General features: G+C 36.6%; 1 protein-coding gene across 6 annotated transcripts in view; it reads right to left on the minus strand.

Moving 5' to 3' along the window:
- ST7 (suppression of tumorigenicity 7) overlaps positions 1-24,215 on the minus strand; it is a 262,861-nt gene that overhangs the window by 86,873 nt on the left and 151,773 nt on the right. For 4 of the 6 annotated variants that reach the window (XM_036863755.1, XM_036863759.1, XM_036863754.1 and 1 more), the window contains exons 4-9: positions 9,240-9,294; positions 8,499-8,614; positions 7,098-7,173; positions 4,906-4,974; positions 2,851-3,005; positions 545-642 (exon numbers count right to left, since the gene is read on the minus strand). In XM_036863755.1, coding sequence (XP_036719650.1) covers positions 545-642; positions 2,851-3,005; positions 4,906-4,974; positions 7,098-7,173; positions 8,499-8,614; positions 9,240-9,294 — 569 coding nt within the window. The remainder of the gene's footprint in view (positions 1-544; positions 643-2,850; positions 3,006-4,905; positions 4,975-7,097; positions 7,174-8,498; positions 8,615-9,239; positions 9,295-24,215) is intronic. The other 2 variants (XM_036863758.1, XM_036863757.1) reach the window with 1 other exon arrangement.

The following is a 24,215-nucleotide window of genomic DNA, read 5'->3' on the forward strand; positions in this document are numbered from 1 at the left end:
GATTCAAGAACCTAGGAAAATGCTTGAAGTGACTATAATAAGATTAGATCATAATGTTATTAAATTTGAGAGTAGCAATTTGAGCCATAGTTTATTCAAATCTTCCTAACAACTAAACACAAAAATGTCAGTTAGCTAAAATGGGTGATCTCATTCTTGGCTTCTGGCTACAGTCCCAAAGGTCTAATAATAAGGATATCTACTGAGATTTCTTTAATAGGCCAGTCACTCTATTAAAAGCTTTGCATGTATTATCTCATTTAATCTTCACAACACTCCTAAGTAGTAATCATTATTATTAGTGTATTGTTATTGCTAAAGTTACTGTTATCCCCATTTTACAGATGAGGAAACAGGGCACAAACAAGTTGAGTAACTTGTCCAAGATTACTCATCTACTAAGTTTGGAGCTAGAACAGAACCCCAGCCCTTATGGGACCACCACACCATCAGTGGTACTATCTGCTGTGGCCCCATTCAGTGGGTTCCTCCTTCTGTAAGTCAGGTGCATTGTCACTGTTCCCAAACATGAATTCAAACTCACATCTCTCATCATTTTCACTGCTTCTCTGGTCCTCCCGAGTCTTCTGGCACACATTGCTAGCCTTCTTTTGATGTAGACCAAGACATTGGTGTCTCGTCCTGAAGAGGGAGACATAAAACACCAAAACTTAAAAAAAAAAAAAAAGAGCTTTCAGCTCAGCAGCAAGAAAAAATACAGAGGCATATTTTTCATGCCCTTAAAAGAAAACCTCAGAGAGAAGAGTCTGCTCCTTTGACTTTTCCTTACTGCTAGGAGCACTGACAACTTTGCTAATAGCAGAACGCAAACAGAGTAAAGTCAAAGTACTTAGACTTCCAAAGGTCAAATCATGTGACTATTAAGTCATGCTTTTGAGTTAGGATGTTGAATATTCGATAAATAAAATCATCTGCCACAAAGTGCTGGGAAAATGAACATACCCACATTGCATGAGGTTTACAAGCAAGAATTCCACATTCTTCTAGCGTGCATGCTTTTGGTGAAGATGCAAAGAGGTGAATCTCAGGTTGCATCCTGATGAACTATTTTTTTTTCCTTCTTGACATTAAGTCTGGAGAAGCCTCATCTTGAAGTTCTGTTTTACATTATTCTTTCCCTAACACTAGTGACATCATAATCATCTCCAGGTCCCCAAAGCAGTCAATTTTAAATGGCAACATAACACATTCCAGATATGACAATAGACCATGCAACAAAATGAAAAACTACCCTAGTGTTAGAGAAAGTATTGACAAGCTAAATAGTTGTAATAATAGTCACTAAAATGGCTCTTAAAAAGTACATTAACAACTTCTCATCTTAATCTCTTATTTAATTATGTGTATTTCTGGATATGTTTCCAGACCAGTGAGAACATGTATGTACTTAATCCACAATAAAATTACCATGTTTTAGAAAAATATGACACACCTGTTATAGATTAAGTATATGTATAATATGCAGCTATTAAAAGATGTTAAGACCAAAGTCCTAACATTTCAAGTTTTAAACAATGAGAACAAGATGTGTGCTGAAAATCTGCCAAGTGCCTACAAATTACTTTAAAGATGTGATTATGTTTTTTTGGATAGATTTAGGCAACAGGTTGAAGGGATTAATTTACAGAAGAAAAGAAATAAAGAAAATTTCTCAAGTTATAATACAGATTATGTAATTTTATGTATTAATCCTCATTTAATTCACAAAACAGACATTTACTATATATGTCTTCAAAATTCACTGTGTTATACATAATTTTTTTAAAAAAGCAAGATATAGATGGTGATTAGAGACTTGATTAACATATATACTACTAAGAATAAAAATTAAAACCTGTGTATTGAGGGGTTATGTGGACAGACTTATATACACAGGCCACAATGCAAAGATCTCACTGTACCTTTGTCATAGGGACTAATACATTCAGTTTCTGCACCAAATCCAGGCTTAACACTAAAACTTAATTTTATAATCTCAAATATGAAGGAGATACACTCCTGCTCTCCAAGACGCAGGAGAGAGAAATGAGAGAAATTCCATTTTAAAGAAACAACCCAAAGTTTGGTTAGACAATGAAAACACTGCCTCTCACAAGGATCACTAAATTTCTGCTTAAACAACCAACATATTGACAAGTTGAGGAGCTCAAGAAATTCCAGAAATGATTTTGTTGTCTTGTTTTTATACCATTCCCGCAAAATAACACTGACTCTCAGTTTAGTGTACTAAAATGAAAGGTCTCATTTTAAAGTTATGTTAAATAAAAGAAACCATTATTTTAAATAATTTAAATATAAAAAAGATACATAATTAGGAATTCATGGCTCTTTCTCCCTAGGAGCCAACAGCAGTGCTTCCTAAATAAGAGCTAAATACTGAGACAATCACCAATAGCTATTATATTCTTAGCTGTCCTATTGCAACCCATGCTGTAGAAGACCCATAAGACAAAACCTCTGATAGCATTAACGCTAATTTAAGTCCTGTTTCCCAATTAGGATTTAAAATTATGGGGCAGAGAAGCAACTGATAAACAGAAATATGTAAGAATTCTGAGGAGAAAAAGGGTCACCATTAAAGGTTATTATCTTTATTTCCAGAGTTAAAGATCTATGGGCCGGCATGAAAACATGAACAGTAATGAAGCTGTAAGTTAATTATGTGCTGTGCTCTTGTGGGGAAGAACAATTAATAAAAACAAAGAAAGGCAAAAAACAATATTTATTCTAATCTAGGAGAGGTGTCTTTTGAACTGGACTGAAAATTTGCTCTGATTAATCATGTTACAATTCTGATCCCCCAACACGTCAACCTGGAGGAAACCTTACTATGTTGGGCTTCATACTGGGATCCATGATGCTGTAGCTGCTGAGAACGCCGGTAACAGCCGTCTCCAGCTTTCAGGGCCTGCTTAAACAGCTTTTCTGCTTCAGCAATGGTTGTTGCTTCTTCTTCAGCCAAGAGAATATAAGCAGTTGCACACCTGTCCATTCAGATAACAGCCGCCATCAATTACAAATCCAAGGACATTGTAATAGCTGTAGGAGTGCATGCAGAAGGGCAGGAGTTATGCCAAAACATGCAGAGTGGCCAACTGGTTCATGCACCCCTGTTTGTAGTTGTTGACACAAAATAATGGTACAAAAGAAATGTCTGTGTTTTAGCTTGAGAGGTAGGATGAGTAGTGTTAGGAGCATACGGACGCTGCCCCTTATTAGTGTGTCACTTTGGGCAAGTTATTACTCTGCCTCCCTGATGGAGAACAACATGGAATCCACGTGTTCACAGCGTTGTTGTGAAGGTTAAGTAAGGTGATGCATGAGAAGTGCTCAGTACAGTAGTAGCCAGCATGTGGTACATGCTCAACAATGTCAACTAACGATGGCAGTGATAATAGCTGTTATTAAACATCTCCTTCTGACACTCAAAGTTAGAGATACCATAAAGTTTACTTTTATTTACTAAACACAGATTCTCTTTAGTCTAAGGATTTATTCAGAATGAGAAATTCATTAAATCAAGTAAGTTATTCATTTAACAAGCAGTGCTGCAACATTTCATTACAGTTAGCACTGGTTTTCTATGTCAGAGAAGAGTACCAGAAGAACCTACAGGTAGAGTTATTTCAGAAGAGCTCAAAATTAGATTCAGCCTCAGTAGCAAACAAGGGTTAAATCTCACACCTTTAACAATAATAGCTACCACCTGTTGCTTAATTTATACTAAGCACTGTACCAGGCACTTAACATATATCGTCTCATTTAATCCTTTCAACAACCTCTAACATAGGAAGTCAGAAAGGATAAACACTCAACTAACGAACAACGGGAACTCTTGAAAATTTAAACCTTCCAAATCATAGAACAACAACCCAAATGCCAAAGAAAGGGAATGTAATAAAGAAATGGGGAGGCCAGAGCAGACCACACAGGTCCTGATCTGCACATATCCCTTGGCTTTCTCCACTGCCTCTCTTGTGGTCATTTCCCTACTTATCAGAACCTCCATCAGACCACAAGAGAGAAAATAAACAGAAAGTGAAACCAAATGTTACTTCTACTATTCATAAACTACAACAGCCAGGTAGGAAAAGGAGGCTGAATTTATGGCTTATGTGAGATTTGGGGTTACTAGTTAATCTTAGCCTTGAGGAGGGGTCTTGTAACTTCTTTAGCCAGTCCCTCTAATTTCAGGCAGGACTGATCAATAGGGCTTTAAACTGAATGTGGGGCGGTAGGGAGAAAAAAATGCCCAGAAAAAAAGCTGTAAAACCAATTACTGTGGAGGGCAGCAGATATGACTTGGAGAGAACAATTATGATGCTAAAACTGCCCAGTGATTCATTGGAGAAATAAATGGGTTGGGCATTGGGAAGCAACACTTCAGGCTTCAGATGCCGACACATAAATATAGGTTTAGGGCAATGAAGTGAAAACTGAGATTATAATACTGAGTGGTGGACACAGTATCAGAGGAATTAGCTATAAGATTATAGTTGGTGGGCTGGGAACTCAAGACACGTTGGGGCTAGCTTGCTTGCTTTGTTTGTTTATATTGCAAATAGCACTCTTAGGAGGAGAGGCAGAGTAGCACTACTGGCCAAGAAAACATACATCTATGTAGAAACTCATGAGTCTGGGGTAGAAACATGCTAAGAGCTTATGAGTGAAGGAGAAAGGAAAGAGCAGTAGAAGTGCTAATGGTTGGGGAGTACAGAACAGACTGCCCAGCTCAATGGAAGATAGAGATGATGCATCCTGTCACAACACAATACACATACAGAAGCAAGAAAGTATGGTGATGGGGGTGTCAACCATCCAGATATCTGCTAGAAGAAGTCTCATTTGGTTAGAAGTAGGGCACTCAACAGGTTCTTGACTTACTTTGGTAATAATTTTATCTCCCAGATGGTAGAGGAAGCAATTAGGGGAACTTCAACTCTGGACCTAATTCTGACCAAGAAGAAAAAAATAGTTGGTGAAATGAAAATTGATAGGAACATTCAGAGAGAGTTACTATGTCATTTCGGACTTAGGATAATCAGAGAAGGTAAGGTGGACTTCAAAAAATTCAAAGGAAAGAGGCGTGATTCAATGGCATGAGACGCAGAAGGAAAAATGGTTTAAGAGGATTAAGCAGCTTCCAAATGTCTAATCGAAACTGCAATCACAAATGATCCTCTCAGGAAGAAAAGAGGGGTAACAAGTAACCACTATGGCTGCACAGAGATCTCTCACAAGGTCATATTTCTAAAGGACATGTAAAAAAAGATGGAAAGAGGGCATGTAATGAAGGGCTACAAGAGAAATGAGCTTTTCAGAATAATGTCAGGAGAGCTACAACTCCACGTTAGCTGAAGCTTGCAAAACAAAATAAAGGCAAAACAAAAAATGCTAAAGACAACCATCTAGTCCCTGTTTTTAAATTATGTTTAAGGCCCTATCACCACCCCCACTTCTCCAAAACCATGACAAATATAAATAAGCAAAAAAGACAAACAACACAACAACAACATCAAAACAAGTTAAGTTTATAGTTAGTAGCAGCAGATAATAAAGAGAAAACAAAACTCTCTAACTCCTATTTTGTTCCTGGTTTCTCCGTCAGGGAGAATGATTGTCAGACTGACAAAGGGAGAAGAAATTAAACCCTAAAATGAATAAAAAGATGTAAGATAGCAAGTAACTGATCTATTGTAAATGAATTATTGTACTGGGATAGGCAAATCCCAGGAAGCCAACAGATCTTGTAGGCAGCCCACGGAATTGCTCTCTGTGTATTGTTAAGGAATCACAAAGAATGGAGAGGTTCTAGAAGATGAGATGACTAATGTAGTAAAAATGTTCAAAAAGGGGAAGAAGGCAGACTTCCCAAACTACAGAACAGTGATTTGGAAAGATATTCTAATGGATTATTAAAGGGATAGTTTCTAAGCATTTTTAAAAGAAAGTAATGAATGCTGGAAGCTAGCTTAAATTCACTAAGAATAAATAAATCAGGTTGTGCTAGCTTAATGTACTCTAAGGGATTTACTGTACATTAAAGATCCAGAGCTACAACTGGCATTTTTAAGATCAAAATGCAGAAGTATGGGTTGAATCACAGTGTAACTGGGTTGCTTAGTAATTGGTTGTACAATAAATACCAAAGGGTGATGATCCATGAAGACATGAACCTGGAGGGTGGTTTCTATTATGTCATGTCACAGGGTTCTATCCCTGGTCCTGATACTTTTATTAGAAACACGGATGACACATAGAAGGCAGGCATATCAAATTTGTAGATGACAAGAAACTGGAAAATAAATATGGTTGCATGACAGAATCAGAAACCAAACAGATCAACAGGTTACACTGGCAGGATTTCCAACTCTCAAGTGAATCTTTTCACTAAGACCTCTGAAGATTCTGTAACCTTCTTCAGAAAACTCATAAAATAGTTTAACAATGACCACTTGGCAGGGAGAGTGTCGAGGTGATTCAAGCACCAGATGGGTGTTTGAGCTACAAGACCTTCAAGGTCTCTGCCAACCCTGAGCTTTTATGACTCCAACTTTAAGAATCTTTCTCATTTCCTGACATCTACAGACGAGACTTCCCAGCCTTCCTTGGTGACCCACAGAATGTTTAACAGCACTAAAGATAGCATTTCCTCTTATCTTTGTCTTCATCTTGAAATACTTTTAAAGTATAATTTCTTCACTTTATGTTTTTACTATGTTTTCCCTACTAGCAGAAGTTCTACCTAGAAAATGTGATGGCAGAGATGAGCATTCTACATCTGGAAGAATGTCCCTGTCACAATGTTTTAGATATGTAAAGCACTGTATTTATTTTATGTCCACACATTACTCCATGGCTAGCCCTTGAAGGATTTAATTTAGGGTCATAGCAAAGCCACTAAATTGTTCTCTAAAATGACTAAAACTACCTTCACATGGATGTCCTTTATAAAAAAATTTTTTTTAATAAATTAATACCACCCCCAGAATAATCCTCAAGTTCAAATGCATAGTTTAAGTATCCCATGAATGGCAACTGAATACATTCAGCAAGCAAGATTTCCCCCCACTTACTCATTTATCTCTAAGGCTTCATGGGCTGCAGAAATCCTAGCTTGGGGGTTTCTCTCTCTCCAGGCTTTCTGCATTACTATTTTAGAAAAAGAGAGAAAAGCGCGTCAATAAATACTTTAAAATACTCAGTACAGGGCAATAGCTAAATTAATAGCTTTCAGCTTGAATTACAAGAGAACAGTTCACTTACCAAGTGGGTTAGCCCAAAACTCCAAAGTCACACAAATACATTCTAATTTGCTATTCCATTGTCCTTCAATTGCTGATATCAAATCTTTCTTATGCTCACAAAACTAGAGATCTAATATCTTATAGACTAACCCATAGTCTATAATCATAGAGACTTAATCTTGATTAAGATTTCTTAATCAAGAAAGAAAAGGCGTTCTAACAGATATTTAATATTTCTTTTGCTCATTAATATCATTTGTTGTTAGAGAACATATATTATTTTACACATTTTGGGATGAGATTGCTACTAATCTCTTACTTCTGTTTAGATACAACACAATTTTTATTGGTCATTTTCCCAAACACTTGCTACAGGATCTGGATACTAGAACATTCTAAAACCACTGGAAGAATTATGAGTTGGATCAGAAAAAAGTGCTTTAGGCTTTTGCTTAACATGCGTACCTGTTCCCAAAGTTTGCTGCAAACCCAGTTTTTATATAGCAGAGCAGTTTGTGAATATATTGTGGGAAGCTTAATGTTTGGAATTTTCATTGTACTATGTATCCACCATGGCAAGGGTACCTTTTTAAAAAGGGTAACGATCTCCTTATCTAATTTGTTTTATAAATTTGTATCTTCTAAGTTAGTTTCTTAGGTGCATGTACATATTCCTTTTTTTTAAAGGTTTTTTTTTTTCACCTATTTACTTTAAGTTTGGTAATATAAAAAATATCAGTAGGATTATATGGAACTCAAGCTGTATGAAATGCATGCTAAACAAAGTCTTTTCTAGGGTGGAAAACAAATCTGGATTCCAATAACCAAGTCCATGCCCCCATTCAATGCTAGTGAACCTGCAAATAGGCATATAAATCACTACAATATATTCATTAATTATTTGGGTTCACTGAATTTCTAACTAGAATATCATCAAGGAGACATGACCTTTCACTCTAGCTCAACCAAGGATTTTGTTAGCTTCATGGTATATTTTTTTAAAATAACATTTTAAATTATAAAGAGGGGACCCATTTCTATATTAATACTTCATTGCGATAAAGCCTTTATTTAAGTATCAACAATCTGGGTTTTACTGGTCAATCTTCAATTTAATATTTTATTCATCAGGGCTTTTGTAGAGCAGATATTCCACAAGTAGTAACCTTGATCTTTAAAACAAACCAAAAAGCCCTCCCACTCAGTAACTATCTAAAGGATTTTCCATACTTGCATCTGCAGGACGCAGATGGTCCGAGTCACAAGTAAAGAATGTCTGGTGGTCCTGGGCAGAGAGATTCATGTCATAGTAAGTCAGAGGCTCTCGTCCAGTCACCCAAGTGTACCTGTAAAGGAGAAATAAGATGGTCAGACACTTTTGAGGGAGGAAAGCAAGACCTACAAAATATTAAGCTGCATAGGTGTTGAACCATAACACACTGAGTACTACTGCCAATAAATAAAAAAATAATCTTCCTAGTCTCCCTTTAGGAAGTATATCAGCAGAAAAAAAGTTTAAAAAAATTCTGCTATATTTTTGTCTTAAAATTTTAGTAGCACTAGCTAATGAAAACCTTCTCTAATTAGTATTATGAATAGAGATTTCCCCAAAGCTATGAAAATTCTTATCTGCCTAATTACTCTGCAAAATAAAATTCTAACATTACTTCTGTGGCATCTTTATAACCATGTTCCAGGTAAGCTTCAAAATATTTTGACTACGTAATATATAGTGAAAAGAATAACTGTAATAGAAAATCTCTAAAAGCCACACATTTTTGTATGTTATCCTAATTCCAATGCTAAAATATTTATAAAACGGAAAAATCAAAACATTTGAGGATAGCATCAAAAAATGGAAGCACTATACAGACTGTTAAATGACCCCTAAATGAACCTGCAAAAACATTTAGTGCTGTCTTTGCTCTCTGAACTAGACCCATTTGTTTCCCAAGCTGTCAAAATGCTTACCGATTATATTCAGCACCCCTAAATAAATTTAGTGGATTTCGCCATACTTTGCATTCTGCAACAAAGAGAAATGCGAAAATGTTACACATAAGTTCAGAGACACTACAAGCTAATTAATTCAGCAAAACACCCTTCCTGGCCATTTGATAAGATAATTTTATTCTCTATCCTTACACGGGAAGCAATGTGGAAAAACTCTGGGTAGTTAATCAGGAAATGTAGCTCAGGCACCAGGACTTTGGAAAGTTTCGTCTAATCTCTCCAGACCCAAGTTTCCTCATTTGCTAAATCAAGGCACATGCCAAGAGCAGCTAGTTCATAACCCCTATAGTCACTTCAAGAGGTCCAAATAGGTTGTATAAATTTATTTCTAAATTATAGGTAGAAGGTATAGGTAGAGGTAAAACTACTTTCTGTTACTCTAAAATATATCTTACAACGACTACCTATATAACAAGCTAAATTTAACCTCCAGAGTACAATATGCAAAGAACCTTAGACTCTTAATTAGGGCCTATGCTAATATTGATTTTGTGATAATTCACCAGGTTGCTTTTACATTGCTGTAAAGGAGTGGTAAGAAAATAATTACTAAAGTTACCATTATGGTAGAGAGAAATGCTATGAAAATAAATTGTTTTCAAGTACTTTAACATTGTTTACTTATGCAGACACAGGTAATTAATCATCATACTAATATCATAATGTTAGCATGTACTAATAGATTATACATCTTGTTATACAAGGACCACAGACAGAACCATAGGACTTTAATTTAGAAAAGTCAACCATTAGCTTTTAAGACTGTGTTATAGTAAATGTGTGACTAATAATCTACAGTTCTTTTAAAACAGTCTATGATTAAGAGCTTCTAATGATTCAGAATGCTACATTTCTTTGGATGAAAAATTCTTTATTAGAAAATAAGATCAGTTAACAGTATTTAAAAATCTATGTGTGCTGTCAGCCAAAAAACACACCCAAAGACATAGATACACAAAAGTGAGCAATTATTACAGAATTGAAAGAACATTAAAGGCCATGGATGATTCAGTAAGATTCTACCCTCAAGCCTGTTACATTCAACATCCATCCGTCCACCCACCCATCCATCCATCCATCCGTCCAGTATGCATTAACTGAGCACCCAGTGGGTGAAACAAACAAGTAAACCATCAATTACAATACAGTGTGAAAATGGAGGAAAACATAAAGCACTATGGGAACACTGTGTAATCTCAATAAATTTTTGTTAAAATAGTGAAGGAAGGGTGTACACATAACAGGAAATCATGTTTTTATTTAAAGAAAATAAATTTATCTTTAAATTAGGGCAGGATCCCACCTGAAATTTACTTAATGTTTGGAAACAATGTTCCTAAATTTTTTGTCACTTAGCTTAACTTGCCATTTAGGAAATGATGTTTGCTCAGTTAGTTCAGCATTTTTGAATTTTGCTCTTGAGAAACTGAGATTCGAAGGCTGTCATTTCATATGACGCTAATTAGAAAATTATGCTTCCCTTTTTTCCAGACATAAAGCTCCTTAGTGGGATCACTAAAGTACTCCAGATCATGGCTTGAAACAACTGGTGAGCCAAACAACCATGATCTCAGTCCTCATGGCTTTTATAGCTCTTAGGTCCTCACCACTCCCAACCCCTCCTAAGAGGATGTCTTTCAAGATTCCAAGTGCTCTTCTTAAAGCTTCATGAATATTGCTAGGTTTGTATTTAACACGTAATAAACATGCACACAAATTTGTGTGCAATCATGGTCATTTTAGCATTATTTACAATAAAATAGGACATTTGGGGAGAAGCCTCTTCCCCACCAAATTTCATCTGAAATATCAGTAAAAAGTTTATGGCGAATACTTTGTCTCCAACAAATATATTGCCTGGAAGGATAAGTGCCATTCAAATAACAATTGACAAATTATAAAGAAAATTGTCTTCAATTAAAATTTTAACTCTATTATACATTAGATGCAAATGAAATTATTTCTAAATAAAAATAACTCCAAATAGAAATGGTGTGTATACCTAAAGTATTACTGAGCAGTATCTAAAAATGCCATCTTTATTTAGGAACTGCCATGATATAGCCAGCAGGGGGTGCTGCAAACATTTTGAAATATTGTTTTTATGACTTCTACTAGAGAACTGAACTTTAAAAAAAAACATTGTTAATATCAGTGTCATACATGTGGTCTGTATTCAGTTTCTTCAGCTATTCCTGAAACTTAGAAATGAGTACCTAAGTAAATGTAACAGATGTAAAATGTTCTGAATGAGAAAAAACATGTGATGAAGAAATATTTAAGAAACGTCTTCATGAGCTATATCCTTCAAGTTGAGGGTGCAGAGCAGGTACAATTTTCTTTTAAGAAATAAGCAACCTAGAGGTCGAATAAGAACACATGTAAAAAATTTCACTTCAAATTAGGTCTTAGCTACATTAATTTCCTCTTTGCTGCTTTGTTTCATAATTTTATCTTTACAACGAAAACCCTCTTGGTCTGGAATCACTCTAGGGAACATACCCCATAAATATCAGACTACCAGATGGTTTCATGATATGGACAAAGGTTGTAAATGCCAAAAGTATCATAATATGAAGATTTAAGTCAATAAATTAAACTCAGGTCTCCAGAGGGTAAAAGTTTTTCTACATGAGGTCCAGTTTCTTATCTTACTTGTATCTTTGAGAAATAAATTTCTTATTCAAGTCTGAATTAAAATTTTACCTCCAAAAGGTATTTTCCATTATCCATCAATATCAACAATTTTAGTGCTCTTCAGAAGCACTAAAGGTTGACTGGGACTCATCAAGGGCTTGCTAACATCATTAATAGTTCAGTTAAAAATATGCCCTTGATACAATTAACATGTTCTCTCTGATTCCATCTGTAGTAGCCCACAGAGGAGTCTCTACCCATAACTGCTGATAGGAATGTTCAGACCTCACCATGCACACAAGAATGCAATTCAAGAGAAAGAGAAGCAGTAAACATTGGAATAGTGCTTGTTTAGTTCCCGAAGGAACTAAATGGAGAACAGATTCCATTCACCCATAGGATGACAATAAATTTCTGTGTGGGAGATAAAGAACATAAAAAATAATACTTACCACCATCAAGGACTTATAAAATTATGCTCCAATCTTTTTTTCAGTCTTCCCTCTCACCATTCCCTACCAAAACTTTCCATCTCAGTGATACTTATTTCTTGCCTTTTCATACTCAGTTAATTCCTCCAGAATGCCCACCTCATAGGACTGAGTGGTTTAAACATGTATAGAATGGCTATTATGCATTAGTCCTTGTACGAGGTCCTGGGTTACAAAAAAAAGATACAGTTTATGACCTAGGGGAGCTTATACTGGGTTGGCCAAAAAGTTCATTCAGGGTTTTTCCATAACATCTTACGAAAAACCCGAACGAACTTTTTGGCCAAGCCAACACATTGGTAGAAAAAGGAAAAGGGCACTGAACCACTGTATGGCATCCAGATGAAGAAGCTCCTTAGAAGGAATAAATGTACCGAGAGAACAAAAGACTTTCCCCTTGTCACAGTCCTCAAGGAAAAAGAGAACTTAATTCTCAGAAAAACCAAAAGGCTCTAAAGTCACAGGGCTTTTAATCACATGGAAGAAAATATTTTTCTACATCCAACTTATTTAACTCTGAAAACCTTTTTTCCCTAAAATTAAAAATATATACATAGAGAGAATCTCCACTCCTAGGACCTTCAAATATATAAATAACTAATTTATAGCCTAGGAAGATGTATTATACCAAAAAGTTACCACCTCCAGGATCTGAAATGTAATAATGACAATAATACTATTACAAATAGCAGCAACAGCAACTTGTGTCATAGCTATGAGCTTGATTTTCATTGAGCCTTTCTATAAAAAGGCTTAAAGCTCTAGTCATCTAAATTCCTAACATAAGTTAGTGAGGGTCACAGAGTAGGCCCTTTTTATAGAAGTAAAGAGTAAAAGCATAGAAAAGCTACATAATTTCCCCAAGGTAAAAGTAAATGAGATTAAAGTCTGGTATCCAGATTGCCTAACAATTACCCACAATATACAACAGACCTGTTACCCTGCAACATCATATTTTAAAAATCCTGTGACCTCATCAATTAAATCTTCTACTAGAGGAATAGTTTTGAAAACTCCTCTGGGGAAATGTTAGGCACTTTGAAATAATACTTTTAAACATTTTAGTTCCAAAGTACAACAGAGAAGGGCCCTAACTAATGTTTTCTCGGATATATTATGACAATCAAGATTAACCCCAAGCCAGTCAATTTCTGACATGTGATTCTGCATATATTTATTAGCTTTGCTATCTCAGAAATGAATACCCAATTCTCTACATCATACAGGTCGATCTTAAGCAATCATTAAGAGTAAAAAAATATCCATTTTCTTTTGTAAAGTCTTTATTGAATTTGTTACAGTATTACTTCTGTTTTATGTTTTGGTTTTTTGGCCACGAGGCATGTGGGTTCTTAGCTCCCCGACCAGGGATCGAACCTGCACCCCCTGTATTAGAAGGCTAAGTCTTAACTGCTGGACAGCCAGGGAAGTCCCCCATTTTCTTAAATAACTAAGCTTTAACTGTTTTCATAACTTTTTGAAATAATTATTTTGAAAAGATTACTAGAAGTAAAGGCACAAAGTAATATGTAGGTAGCTTTCAATTCAACAAATATATTACTCTCTCAAATTCCTTTCTGGAATGAGAAAAGGTATAAATAATTATGAGTTTTAAGACCATTTTTATTGATCTGCTTTATTCAAGATAGTGTACAAATCTCTTCAAGAATATTGCTAAAATGGCTAAATCTCTGTGTCTCTCATACATTTCTCATTGGTCATTTCTGACCTAAGTCAATCAACTCTACCAAATAACGTGAAAACTGTGAAATAACTTTATTAAATAAATGTTCACCAGGGGCCAAAAGTGTTTTTGAGGCATTTTCACCATTCAATTGGAGAGCTAATCTATCCTAGAACACAAATTTTAGTGGCAAAAGATTTTAAAAGACGTAATAAGCATTGGCTAAGAGAATCATTTTCAACACATAAATAGATTATGGCAAGTATAAACTGAGTTTCCCCTGACTGAGACTATTAGAGAGCAACTCTAAAGGTCCTGGACATAAAGCAACTTGCAATTTGCTGACAGATATATTTGAAATGCAAGCTCTGAAAGGCCTGGTCTTAGGATATATCTTTACAACCTACCTGAGTTTCTTCAACCTCCACTGCTTTTCTTTAATTTATTACCTGTATTTAATTAGTGCTTGAACTGCCTCTAGTAATGTAATGAACCGTAATTTAGAATCCCAGGAGAAATTCTTATTAAAAGTTTTACATAATAATGTATATGAGCTCAGGAGACACGCTGAGGAGGCGAAGCAAGAGTGTCAGAGGACGCCGGCCCACCGAGGCTCTGATACTGGGGTTGGGAGACCGGGGTTCAGACCGGACGCAGCACCCCTGCCTTCCAACACCACCGACAGGCGGGGAGGAGAGGCGAGAGACCCCGGGCAGAATGAGAAGGGTGGCCCAGTTTGCCATGAATGTCCATCCATTGTCTGGCATGGCTTGGGCCCGGCCCCGGCGAGCCAGACGTCACCACATCCATCGATCGACATCAAAGATAGAGAGATTTTTGTCATCTACGGTGGAAATGAAGATAAGAAAGACGATCAAAGAAAGAAGAGGACTTCAGGAAAAGCCAGTAAAGAGTGCTGACAGAAGAAGACTGAGGCACAGCGGTGGAATCCTTCACCTGCAATCACACAGCTGCTGTGTGGCTGACAGGGTCTTGGCGCTCTGGCTGGTGTCAGGCCTGAGCCTCTGAGGTGGGAGAGACGAGTTCAGGACATTGGTCCACCAGAGACCTCCCAGCCCCATGTAATATCAAATGGCAAACGCTCTCCCAGAGATCTCCATCTCAACGCTAAGACCCAGCTCCACTCAATGACCAGCAAGCTACAGTGCTAGACACACTATGCCAAACAACTAGCAAGACAGGAACAAAACCCCACCCATTAGCTGAGAGCTGCCTAAAACCGTAAGTACAGAAACACCCCAAAACACACCATCAGACGTGGTCCTGCCCACCAGAAAGACAAGATCCAGCCTCATCCACCTGAATACAGGCACCAGTCCTCTCCACCAGGAAGCCTACACAATCCACTGAACCAACTTTACCCACTGGGGGCAGACACCAAAAACAACAGGAACTACGAACCTGCAGCCTGCAAAAAGGAGACCCCAAACACAGTAAGTTAGGAAAAATGAGAAGACAGAGAAATACACAGCAGATGAAGGAGCAAGATAAAAAACCGACCAGACCAAACAAATGAAAGAGGAAATACACAGTCTACCTGAAAAAGAATTCAGAGTAATGATAATAAAGATGATCCAAAATCTTGGAAATAGAATGGAGAAAATTCAAGAAACGTTTAACAAGGACTTAGAAGAACTAAAGAGCAAACAAACAATCATGAACAACACAATAAATGAAATTAGAAATTCTCTGGAAGTAATCAGTAGCAGAATAACTGAGGCAGAAGAATGGGTAAGTGACCTGGAAGATAAAATAGTGGAAATAACTACCGTAGAGCAGATTAAAGGAAAAAGAATGAAAAGAATTGAGGACAGTCTCAGAGACCTCTGGGACAATACTAAATGCACCGACATTCGAATAATAGGGGTCCCAGAAGAAGAAGAGAAAAAGAAAGGGACTGAGAAAATATTTGAAGAGATTATAGTTGAAAACTTCCCTAACATGGGAAAGTAAACAGTCAATCAAGTCCAGGAAGTGCAGCATCCCAAACAGGATAAATCCAAGGAGAAACATGCCAAGACACATATTAATCAAACTATCAAAAATTAAATACAAAGAAAATGTATTAAAAGCAGCAAGGGAAAAGCAACAAATAAAATACAAGGGAATAGCCATAAGGTTGACAGCTGATCTTTCAGCAGAAACTCTGCAAGCCAGAAGGGAGTGGCAGGACATATTTAAAGTGTTGAAAGGGAAAAACCTACAACCAAGATTACTCTACCCAGCAAGGATCTCATTCAGATTCGATGGAGAAATTAAAACCTTTACAAACAAGCAAAAGCTAAGAAAATTCAGCACCACCAAACCAGCTTTACAACAAATGCTAAAGGAACTTTTCTAGGCAGGAAACACAGAGAAGGAAAAGACCTACAATAACAAACCCAAAACAATTAAGAAAATGGTAATAGGAACATACATAACAATAACTACCTTAATGTAAATGGATTAAATGCTCCAACCAAAAGACAGAGACTGGCTGAACGGATACAAAAACAAGACACTTATATATGCTGTCTACAGGAGACCCACTTCAGACCTAGGGACACATACAGACTGAAAGTGAGAGGATGGAAAAAGATATTCCATGCAAATGGAAATCAAACGAAAGCTGGAGTAGCAATTCTCATATCAGACAAAATAGACTTTAAAATAAAGACTATTACAAGAGACAAAGAAGGACACTACATAATGATCAAGGGATCAATCCAAGAAGAAGATATAGCAATTGTAAATGTTTATGCAGCCAACAAGAGCACCTCAATACATAAGACAAATGTTAACAGCCATAAAAGGGGAAATCGACAGTAACACAATCATAGTAGGGGACTTTAACACCCCACTTTCACCAATGGACAGATCATCCAAAATGAAAACAATAAGGAAACACAACCTTTAAATGATACATTAAACAAGATAGACTTAATTGATATTTCTAGGACATTCCATCCAAAAACAACAGAATACACATTCTTCTCAAGTGCTCATGGAACATTCTCCAGTATAGACCATATCTTGGTTCACAAATCAAGCCTTGCTAAATTTAAGAAAACTGAAATCGTATCAAGTATCTTTTCTGACCACAACGCTATGAGACTAGATATCAATTACAGGAAAAAAATCTGTAAAAAATCCAAACACATGGAGGCTAAACAATACACTACTAAGTAACCAAGAGATCACTGAAGAAATCAAAGAGGAAATCAAAAAACACCTAGAGAGAGATGACAATGAAAACACGACAACCCAAAACCTATGGGATGCAGCAAAAGCAGTTCTAAGAGGGAAGTTTCTATCAATACAATCCTATCTCAAGAAACAAGAAACATCTCATATAAACAACCTAACCTTACACTTAAAGCAATTAGAGAAAGAAGAACAAAAAACCCCCAAAGTTAGCAGAAGGAAAGAAATCATAAAGATCAGATCAGAAATAAATGAAAAAGAAATGAAGGAAACAATAGCAAAGATCAATAAAACTAAAAGCTGGTTCTTTGAGAAGATAAACAAAATTGATAAACCATTTTCCAGACTCATCAAGAAAAAAAGGGAGAAAACTCAAATCGATAGAATTAGAAATGAAAAAGGAGAAGTAACAACTGACACTGCAGAAATACAAAGGATCATGAGAGATTACTACAAGCAACTCTATGCCAATAAAATGGACAACCTGGAAGAAATGGACAAATTCTTAGAAAAGCACAACCTTCCGAGACTGAACCAGGAAGAAATAGAAAATATGAACAGACCAATCACAAGCACTGAAATTGAAACTGTGATTAAAAACCTTCCAACAAACAAAAGCCCAGGACCAGATGGCTTCACAGGTAATTCTGTCAAACATTTAGAGAAGAGCCAACACCTATCCTTCTGAAACTCTTCCAAAATATAGCAGAGGGAGGAACACTCCCAAACTCATTCTACGAGGCCACCATCACCCTGATACCAAAACCAGACAAAGATGTCACAAAAAAAGAAAACTACAGGCCAATATCACTGATGAACATAGATGCAAAAATCCTCAACAAAATACTAGGAAACAGAATCCAACAGCACATTAAAAGGATCATACACCATGATCAAGTGGGGTTTATGTCAGGAATGCAGGGATTCTTCAATATATGCAAATCAATCAATGTAATACACCATATCAACAAATAGAAGGAGAAAAACCATATGATCATCTCAATAGATGCAGAAAAAGCTTTTGACAAAATTCAACACCCATTTATGATAAAAACTCTCCAGAAAGTGGGCATAGAGGGAACATACCTAAACATAATAAAGGCCATATATGACAAACCCACAGCCAACATCATTCTCAATGGAGAAAAACTGAAACCATTTCCACTAAGATCAGGAACAAGACAAGGTTGCCCACTCTCACCACTATTATTCAACATAGTTTTGGAAGTTTTAGCCACAGCAATCAGAAAAGAAAAAGAAATAAAAGGAATCCAAATCAGAAAAGAAGAAGTAAAACTGTCACTGTTTGCAGATGACATGATACTATACATAGAGAATCCTAAAGATGCTACCAGAAAACTACTAGAGCTAATCAACAAATCTGGTAAAGTTGCAGGATACAAAATTAATGCACTTCTGAAATCTCTTGCATTCCTATACACTAATAATGAAAAATCTGAAAGAGAAATTAAGGAAACACTCCCATTTACCATTGCAACAAAAAGAGTAAAATACCTAGGAATAAACCTACCTTAGGAGACAAAAGATCTGTATGCAGAAAACTATAAGACACTGATGGAAAAAATTAAAGATGATACAAACAGATGGAGAGATATACCATGATCTTGGATTGGAAGAATCAACACTGTGAAAATGACTCTACTACCCAAAGCAATCTACAGATTCAGCGCAATCCCTATCAAACTACCAATGGCATTTTTCACAGAATTAGAACAAAAAATTTCACAATTTGTATGGAAACACAAAAGACCCTGAATAGCCAAAGCAATCGTGAGAAAGAAAAATGGAGCTGGAGGAATCAGGCTCCCTGACTTCAGACTATACTAAAAAGCTACCTTAGTCAAGACAGTATGGTACTGGCACAGAAACAGAAATATAGATCAAAGGAATAGGATGGAAAGCCCAGAGATAAACCCACGCACATATGGTCACCTTATTTTTTTTTTTTAAAGATGATTTCAGCCTGATCTTTTCAATAAACAGTGGTAAATTTTCTTTTTTAATTAATTAATTTATTTATTTTTGGTTGTGTTGGGTCTTCGTTTCTGTGCGAGGGCTTCCTCTAGTTGCAGCAAGCGGGGGCCACTCTTCATCGCGGTGCGCAGGTCTCTCACTATCGTGGCCTCTCTTGTTGCGGAGCACAGGCTCCAGACGCGCAGGCTCAGTAGTTGTGGCTCACGGGCCCAGTTGCTCCGCAGCATGTTGGATCTTCCCAGACCAGGGCTTGAACCCGTGTCCCCTGCATTGGCAGGCAGATTCTCAACCACTGCGCCACCAGGGAAGTCCGGTCACCTTATTTTTGATAAAGGAGGCAAGCATATACAATGGAGAAAAGACGGCCCTTCAATTAAGTGGCGCTGGGAAAACTGGACAGCTACATGTAAGAGAATGAAATTAGAACACTCCCTAACACCATACACAAAAATAAACTCAAAATGGATTAAAGACCTAAATGTAAGGCCAGACACTATAAAAACTCTTAGAGGAAAACATAGGCAGAACACTCTGTGACGTAAATCACAGCAAGATCCTTTTGGACCCACCTCCTAGAGAAATGGAAATAAAAACAAAAATAAACAAATGGGACCTAATGAAACTTAAAAGCTTTTGCACGGTAAAGGAAGCCATAAACAAGACAAAAAGACAACCCTCAGAATGGGAGAAAATATTTGCAAACGAAGCAACTGACAAAGGTTTAATCTGCAAAATATACAAGCAGCTCATGCAGCTCAATATCAAAAAAACAAGCAACCCAATCCAAAAATGGGCAGAAGACCTAAATAGACATTTCTCCAAAGAAGATATACAGATTGCCAACAAACACATGAAAGAATGCTCAACATCACTAATCATTAGAGAAATACAAACCAAAACTACAATTGGTATCACCTCACACTGGTCAAAATGGCCATCATCAAAAAATCTACAAACAATAAATGCCGGAGAGGGTGTGGAGAAAAGGGAACCCTCTTGCACTGTTGGTGGGAATGTAAATTGATACAGCCACTATGGAGAACAGTATGGAGGTTCGCTAAAAAACTAAAAATAGAACTACCATATGACCCAGCAATCTCACTACTGAGCAGATACCCTGAGAAAACCATAATTCAAAAAGAGTCATGTACCACAATGTTCATTGAAGCTCTATTTACAATAGCCGGGACATGGAAGCAACCTAAGTGTCCATCGACAGATGAATGGATAAAGAAGATGTGGCACACATATACAATGGAATATTATTCAGCCATAAAGAGAAATGAAATTGAGTTATTTGTAGTGAGGTGGATGGACCTAGAGTCTCTCATACAGAGTGAAGTAAGTCAGAAAGAGAAAAACAAATACTGTATGCTAACACATATATATGGTATCTAAAAAAAAAAAAAAAAAAGGTTCTGAAGAACCTAGTGGCAGGACAGGAATAAAGACGCAGACATAGAGAATGGACTTGAGGACACGGGGAGTGGGAAGGGTAAGCTGGGACGAAGTGAGAGAGTGGCATGGACATATATACACTACCAGATGTAAAATAGCTAGCTAGTGGGAAGCAGCCACATAGCACAGGGAGATCAGCTCGGTGCTTTGTGTCCACCTAGAGGGGTGGGATAGGGACGGTGGGAGAGAGGCACAAGAGGGAGGAGATATATGTATACATATAGCTGATTCACTTTGTTATACAGCAGCAACTAACACAACATTGTAAAGCAATTATATTCCTATAAAGATGTTAAAAATGTATATGATATATATTTATCTTACATAGAGATTAAAATGAGATGATTTGCAACAGGAAGCCAAGTGACTATAACCAGAGTTTGTCTAAAGATCCAGTTCTATGCAAGAGGCTATTAAAGTGTCTCAGAGAATTTAAACTTGACTTTGACAAGGATACTTCTAATGTGATGGAGCACCCTGCACTTTTCTAAATATCTTGAAGAAGGTGAACACTGCAAACCTTTGTCTTTATGACATCTTATTTGAAACAGGGCAAATTATCAAACAGATGTTCCCATGAACCCAAATTCAGAATGTTACTGGACCCTGAGAATCCCTTCCCTTAAGACAGGGAGAAGTTGGACACATTTTAAATCCCTGTCATCAGTTCATAAGTTAAGTTGAATTAAGAAATGGCAGCAAGAAACATGGTGACATGGAAAATATATCAGCAGGGTTTATCAGAAACTGTATATTTGTGAGAAAAATAGCAGTTTAGCTCCCAAATAAATCAAGATAAGTGAAATGTTCATAAATGTTAACCTAAACCAGACAATCTGAAATTTGGCTAGATTAAGAAGCTGTGGGACTTCCCTGGTGTTCCAGTGGTTGAGAATCCGTCTTGCAATGCAGGGGATGCTGGTTCCATCCCTGGTCGGGGAACTAAGATCCCACATGCTGCGGGACAACTAAGCCTGCGCGCCACAACTAGAGAGCCTGCAAGCTGCAGCTACAGAGGCCAAGAGCTCTGGAGCCCGCGCGACACAACTAGAGAGGAGCCCGTGCACCGCAACAAAAAACCCCACGTGCCGCAACTAAGATCTGGCATAGCCAGTAAGTAAATAAATATTAAAAAAAAACAAAAGGAAGCTGTATAATTAACTACATTTCTCCTCTGGCCCACAGATAAAGATCAATGCAAGTTTTGAGAGGCCAATTTGCACTCAGGCCAATTTGCACAAATCCAAAATGTTAAACAATATATGAATAGTCTCCTGTAACAATTACAACTTTCTCCCTTCCCATTTCTCCACCCAAAATTATTCTTAGGTAGGCCAGGTCTTTCAGCTTTTAATCAAAACAAATGATTCTTTAAAGAAAGAGCTACACTAAGAGTTTTCATATAGTCCAATGTTTATAACTAGTACTTTCTGTTTGTTTTTAACTTTTTCAATGATTTTTTTCAAATAAGCAATGCCATTTAACTGCCTTTGCAAATGTCCATGGGACTTGGTTAGCCATGTTTTATTTCACGTAAGATTCAGCAAAGAGCTGTCTTATGATGCTTCTTTTATTAAGGCAATAGTCATTTTATCATTATTAAGGCAATATAAATTTTAAAACAAATTCCTCTATGTTAAGAAAATGTATTGATTACCCTCAGCTTTGGACCTTCTTTTTCCTTTATACTTAGCTGAAACTAGACTATGAAATAGAAAGTGATTAAGGGTAGAGATAAACAGAGACAATGTACTTTTATAGTATTTTTCTTATTCAAAAATAAAAATCACCACAAGAAAAGAGAAGTGGGAAATAGTATTAGTCCCATGGTACCTGGCACTTCCATACATGTTTGTTGAGCTGAGTTAGCCAAATATTAGAAACCCAGATGTCAAGGAGAAGTAGGCAGATTGAGCCCTAAATATACTTGGACAAGATAATTTCCATTTTCCTAAATCTAATTATTTGAACACTGTTATGAGATCAGGTCATAAATGCTGTATCTGTTATAGGCAATGAATAGAAATATTGCATGCATAGTAGTAGACATTCAGCAAATACTAGTGAAATTGAATTAATAATAATATTCAAAAGCTTAGTCTTAGCAGGGTAAAAACTCAGTACAAATAAAATTGGGAAGTTCCATGATCGTCATTGTCGAATGTATTTTTATAAAGGACTGAGATTCTCCCTTTAAAAACTGCTGTACAGGCACTAAGAATAGCATCAAGATTTATATAATGCATAAGGCTTATTCAAGGCATCCACAAAGAGAGTCAGCAAAGTAACAGCAACAATAAGGAGAATATGAACTCTTCGTCGCATTAAGGAATGATGTTAAATTGGGCAGAGAGAGAATTTTAATGAAAATTAAAATGTACTCACAATAAAAAATGTCCTTAAATGAGGTTGCTTTCTGTTTTCAATCTGTTAATTTTCTACAATGTTCTGTGACATACAAAGACTATAGTAAGTCAGATCAGACAAGAGTACATTTAATCTGTAGGGTCTTCCAACAGATGCAAAGTGAGGCAATTATCCACAGTGACAATGACCGAATGATCAAGATTCCTCATTAGAATAATATGTCACGTGTGTTAGAGTACCTGGTTGAAGTAATATTTCACTTTGCTCAGATCTCTTTCTGTTTCTTTCACAAAGTGGATGAGTTTATAAAGTCCCAGACAATTTTGTTACCTGAATGGTGCCATCTCTCACACATGTACCCTTTAGAATGAAATAAATGTGTACTCAGAGGTGCCCATTACCACACATGGCTGGCTGGCAAAGGTTCTATTATATTAAAAGAGCACTGAATCAACATCAGGAATAAAATATATATACAACGCTCCTTGATGCCTATCACCTGGCTAGACAGTTATGAAATACGAACTGAGTTATTCTAGGGAGGAAAGTAAAAAGATCTAACTTAGTTCTTTAATCTCTCCCTCTTCATCTTTCAAGTCTCAGAAGTGGTACCCTCTCCTTCAAGAAGCAAACTTCTTCCCCCAGTTTGGATCAGGAAGCCCTCCATTGTACTCCAAAGTATTGCATGTTTCCCTCATATAATCAGAGCACTTAACACTCTGTCTCCCTTCAGTAGACACAAGAGTTAGATGGGGACAAGGACTTTGACATTTTCTAAAATCATAATATTCATAAGAACCTGTATAAGGCCAGGTTCATATTAGAGAGTTAAGAAATGTTTACTGAGATGATGAAGAGACCAAGCTAGGAAATTATACTCATGCCTCTTCTTTCATGAGTAGAGAAATTACAGGCCATGTATGTCCTCATTCATTCATTCACTGAGTCTCAGTGATATAGTAGACACTACGCAAAATGCTAGAGATATTACAGTAAAGCAGTAAGCTTAAAAATTTCAGTACAATTTAATAAATGTTGCTAAAGGTAAAAATATATGAGTCAACAAAGGTGGAGAAATATTGTACAGTCTATCAGAAA

Source organism: Balaenoptera musculus, chromosome 9 (assembly GCF_009873245.2).
Source record: "Balaenoptera musculus isolate JJ_BM4_2016_0621 chromosome 9, mBalMus1.pri.v3, whole genome shotgun sequence".
In the NCBI taxonomy this organism is placed as follows: Eukaryota; Metazoa; Chordata; class Mammalia; order Artiodactyla; family Balaenopteridae; genus Balaenoptera; species Balaenoptera musculus.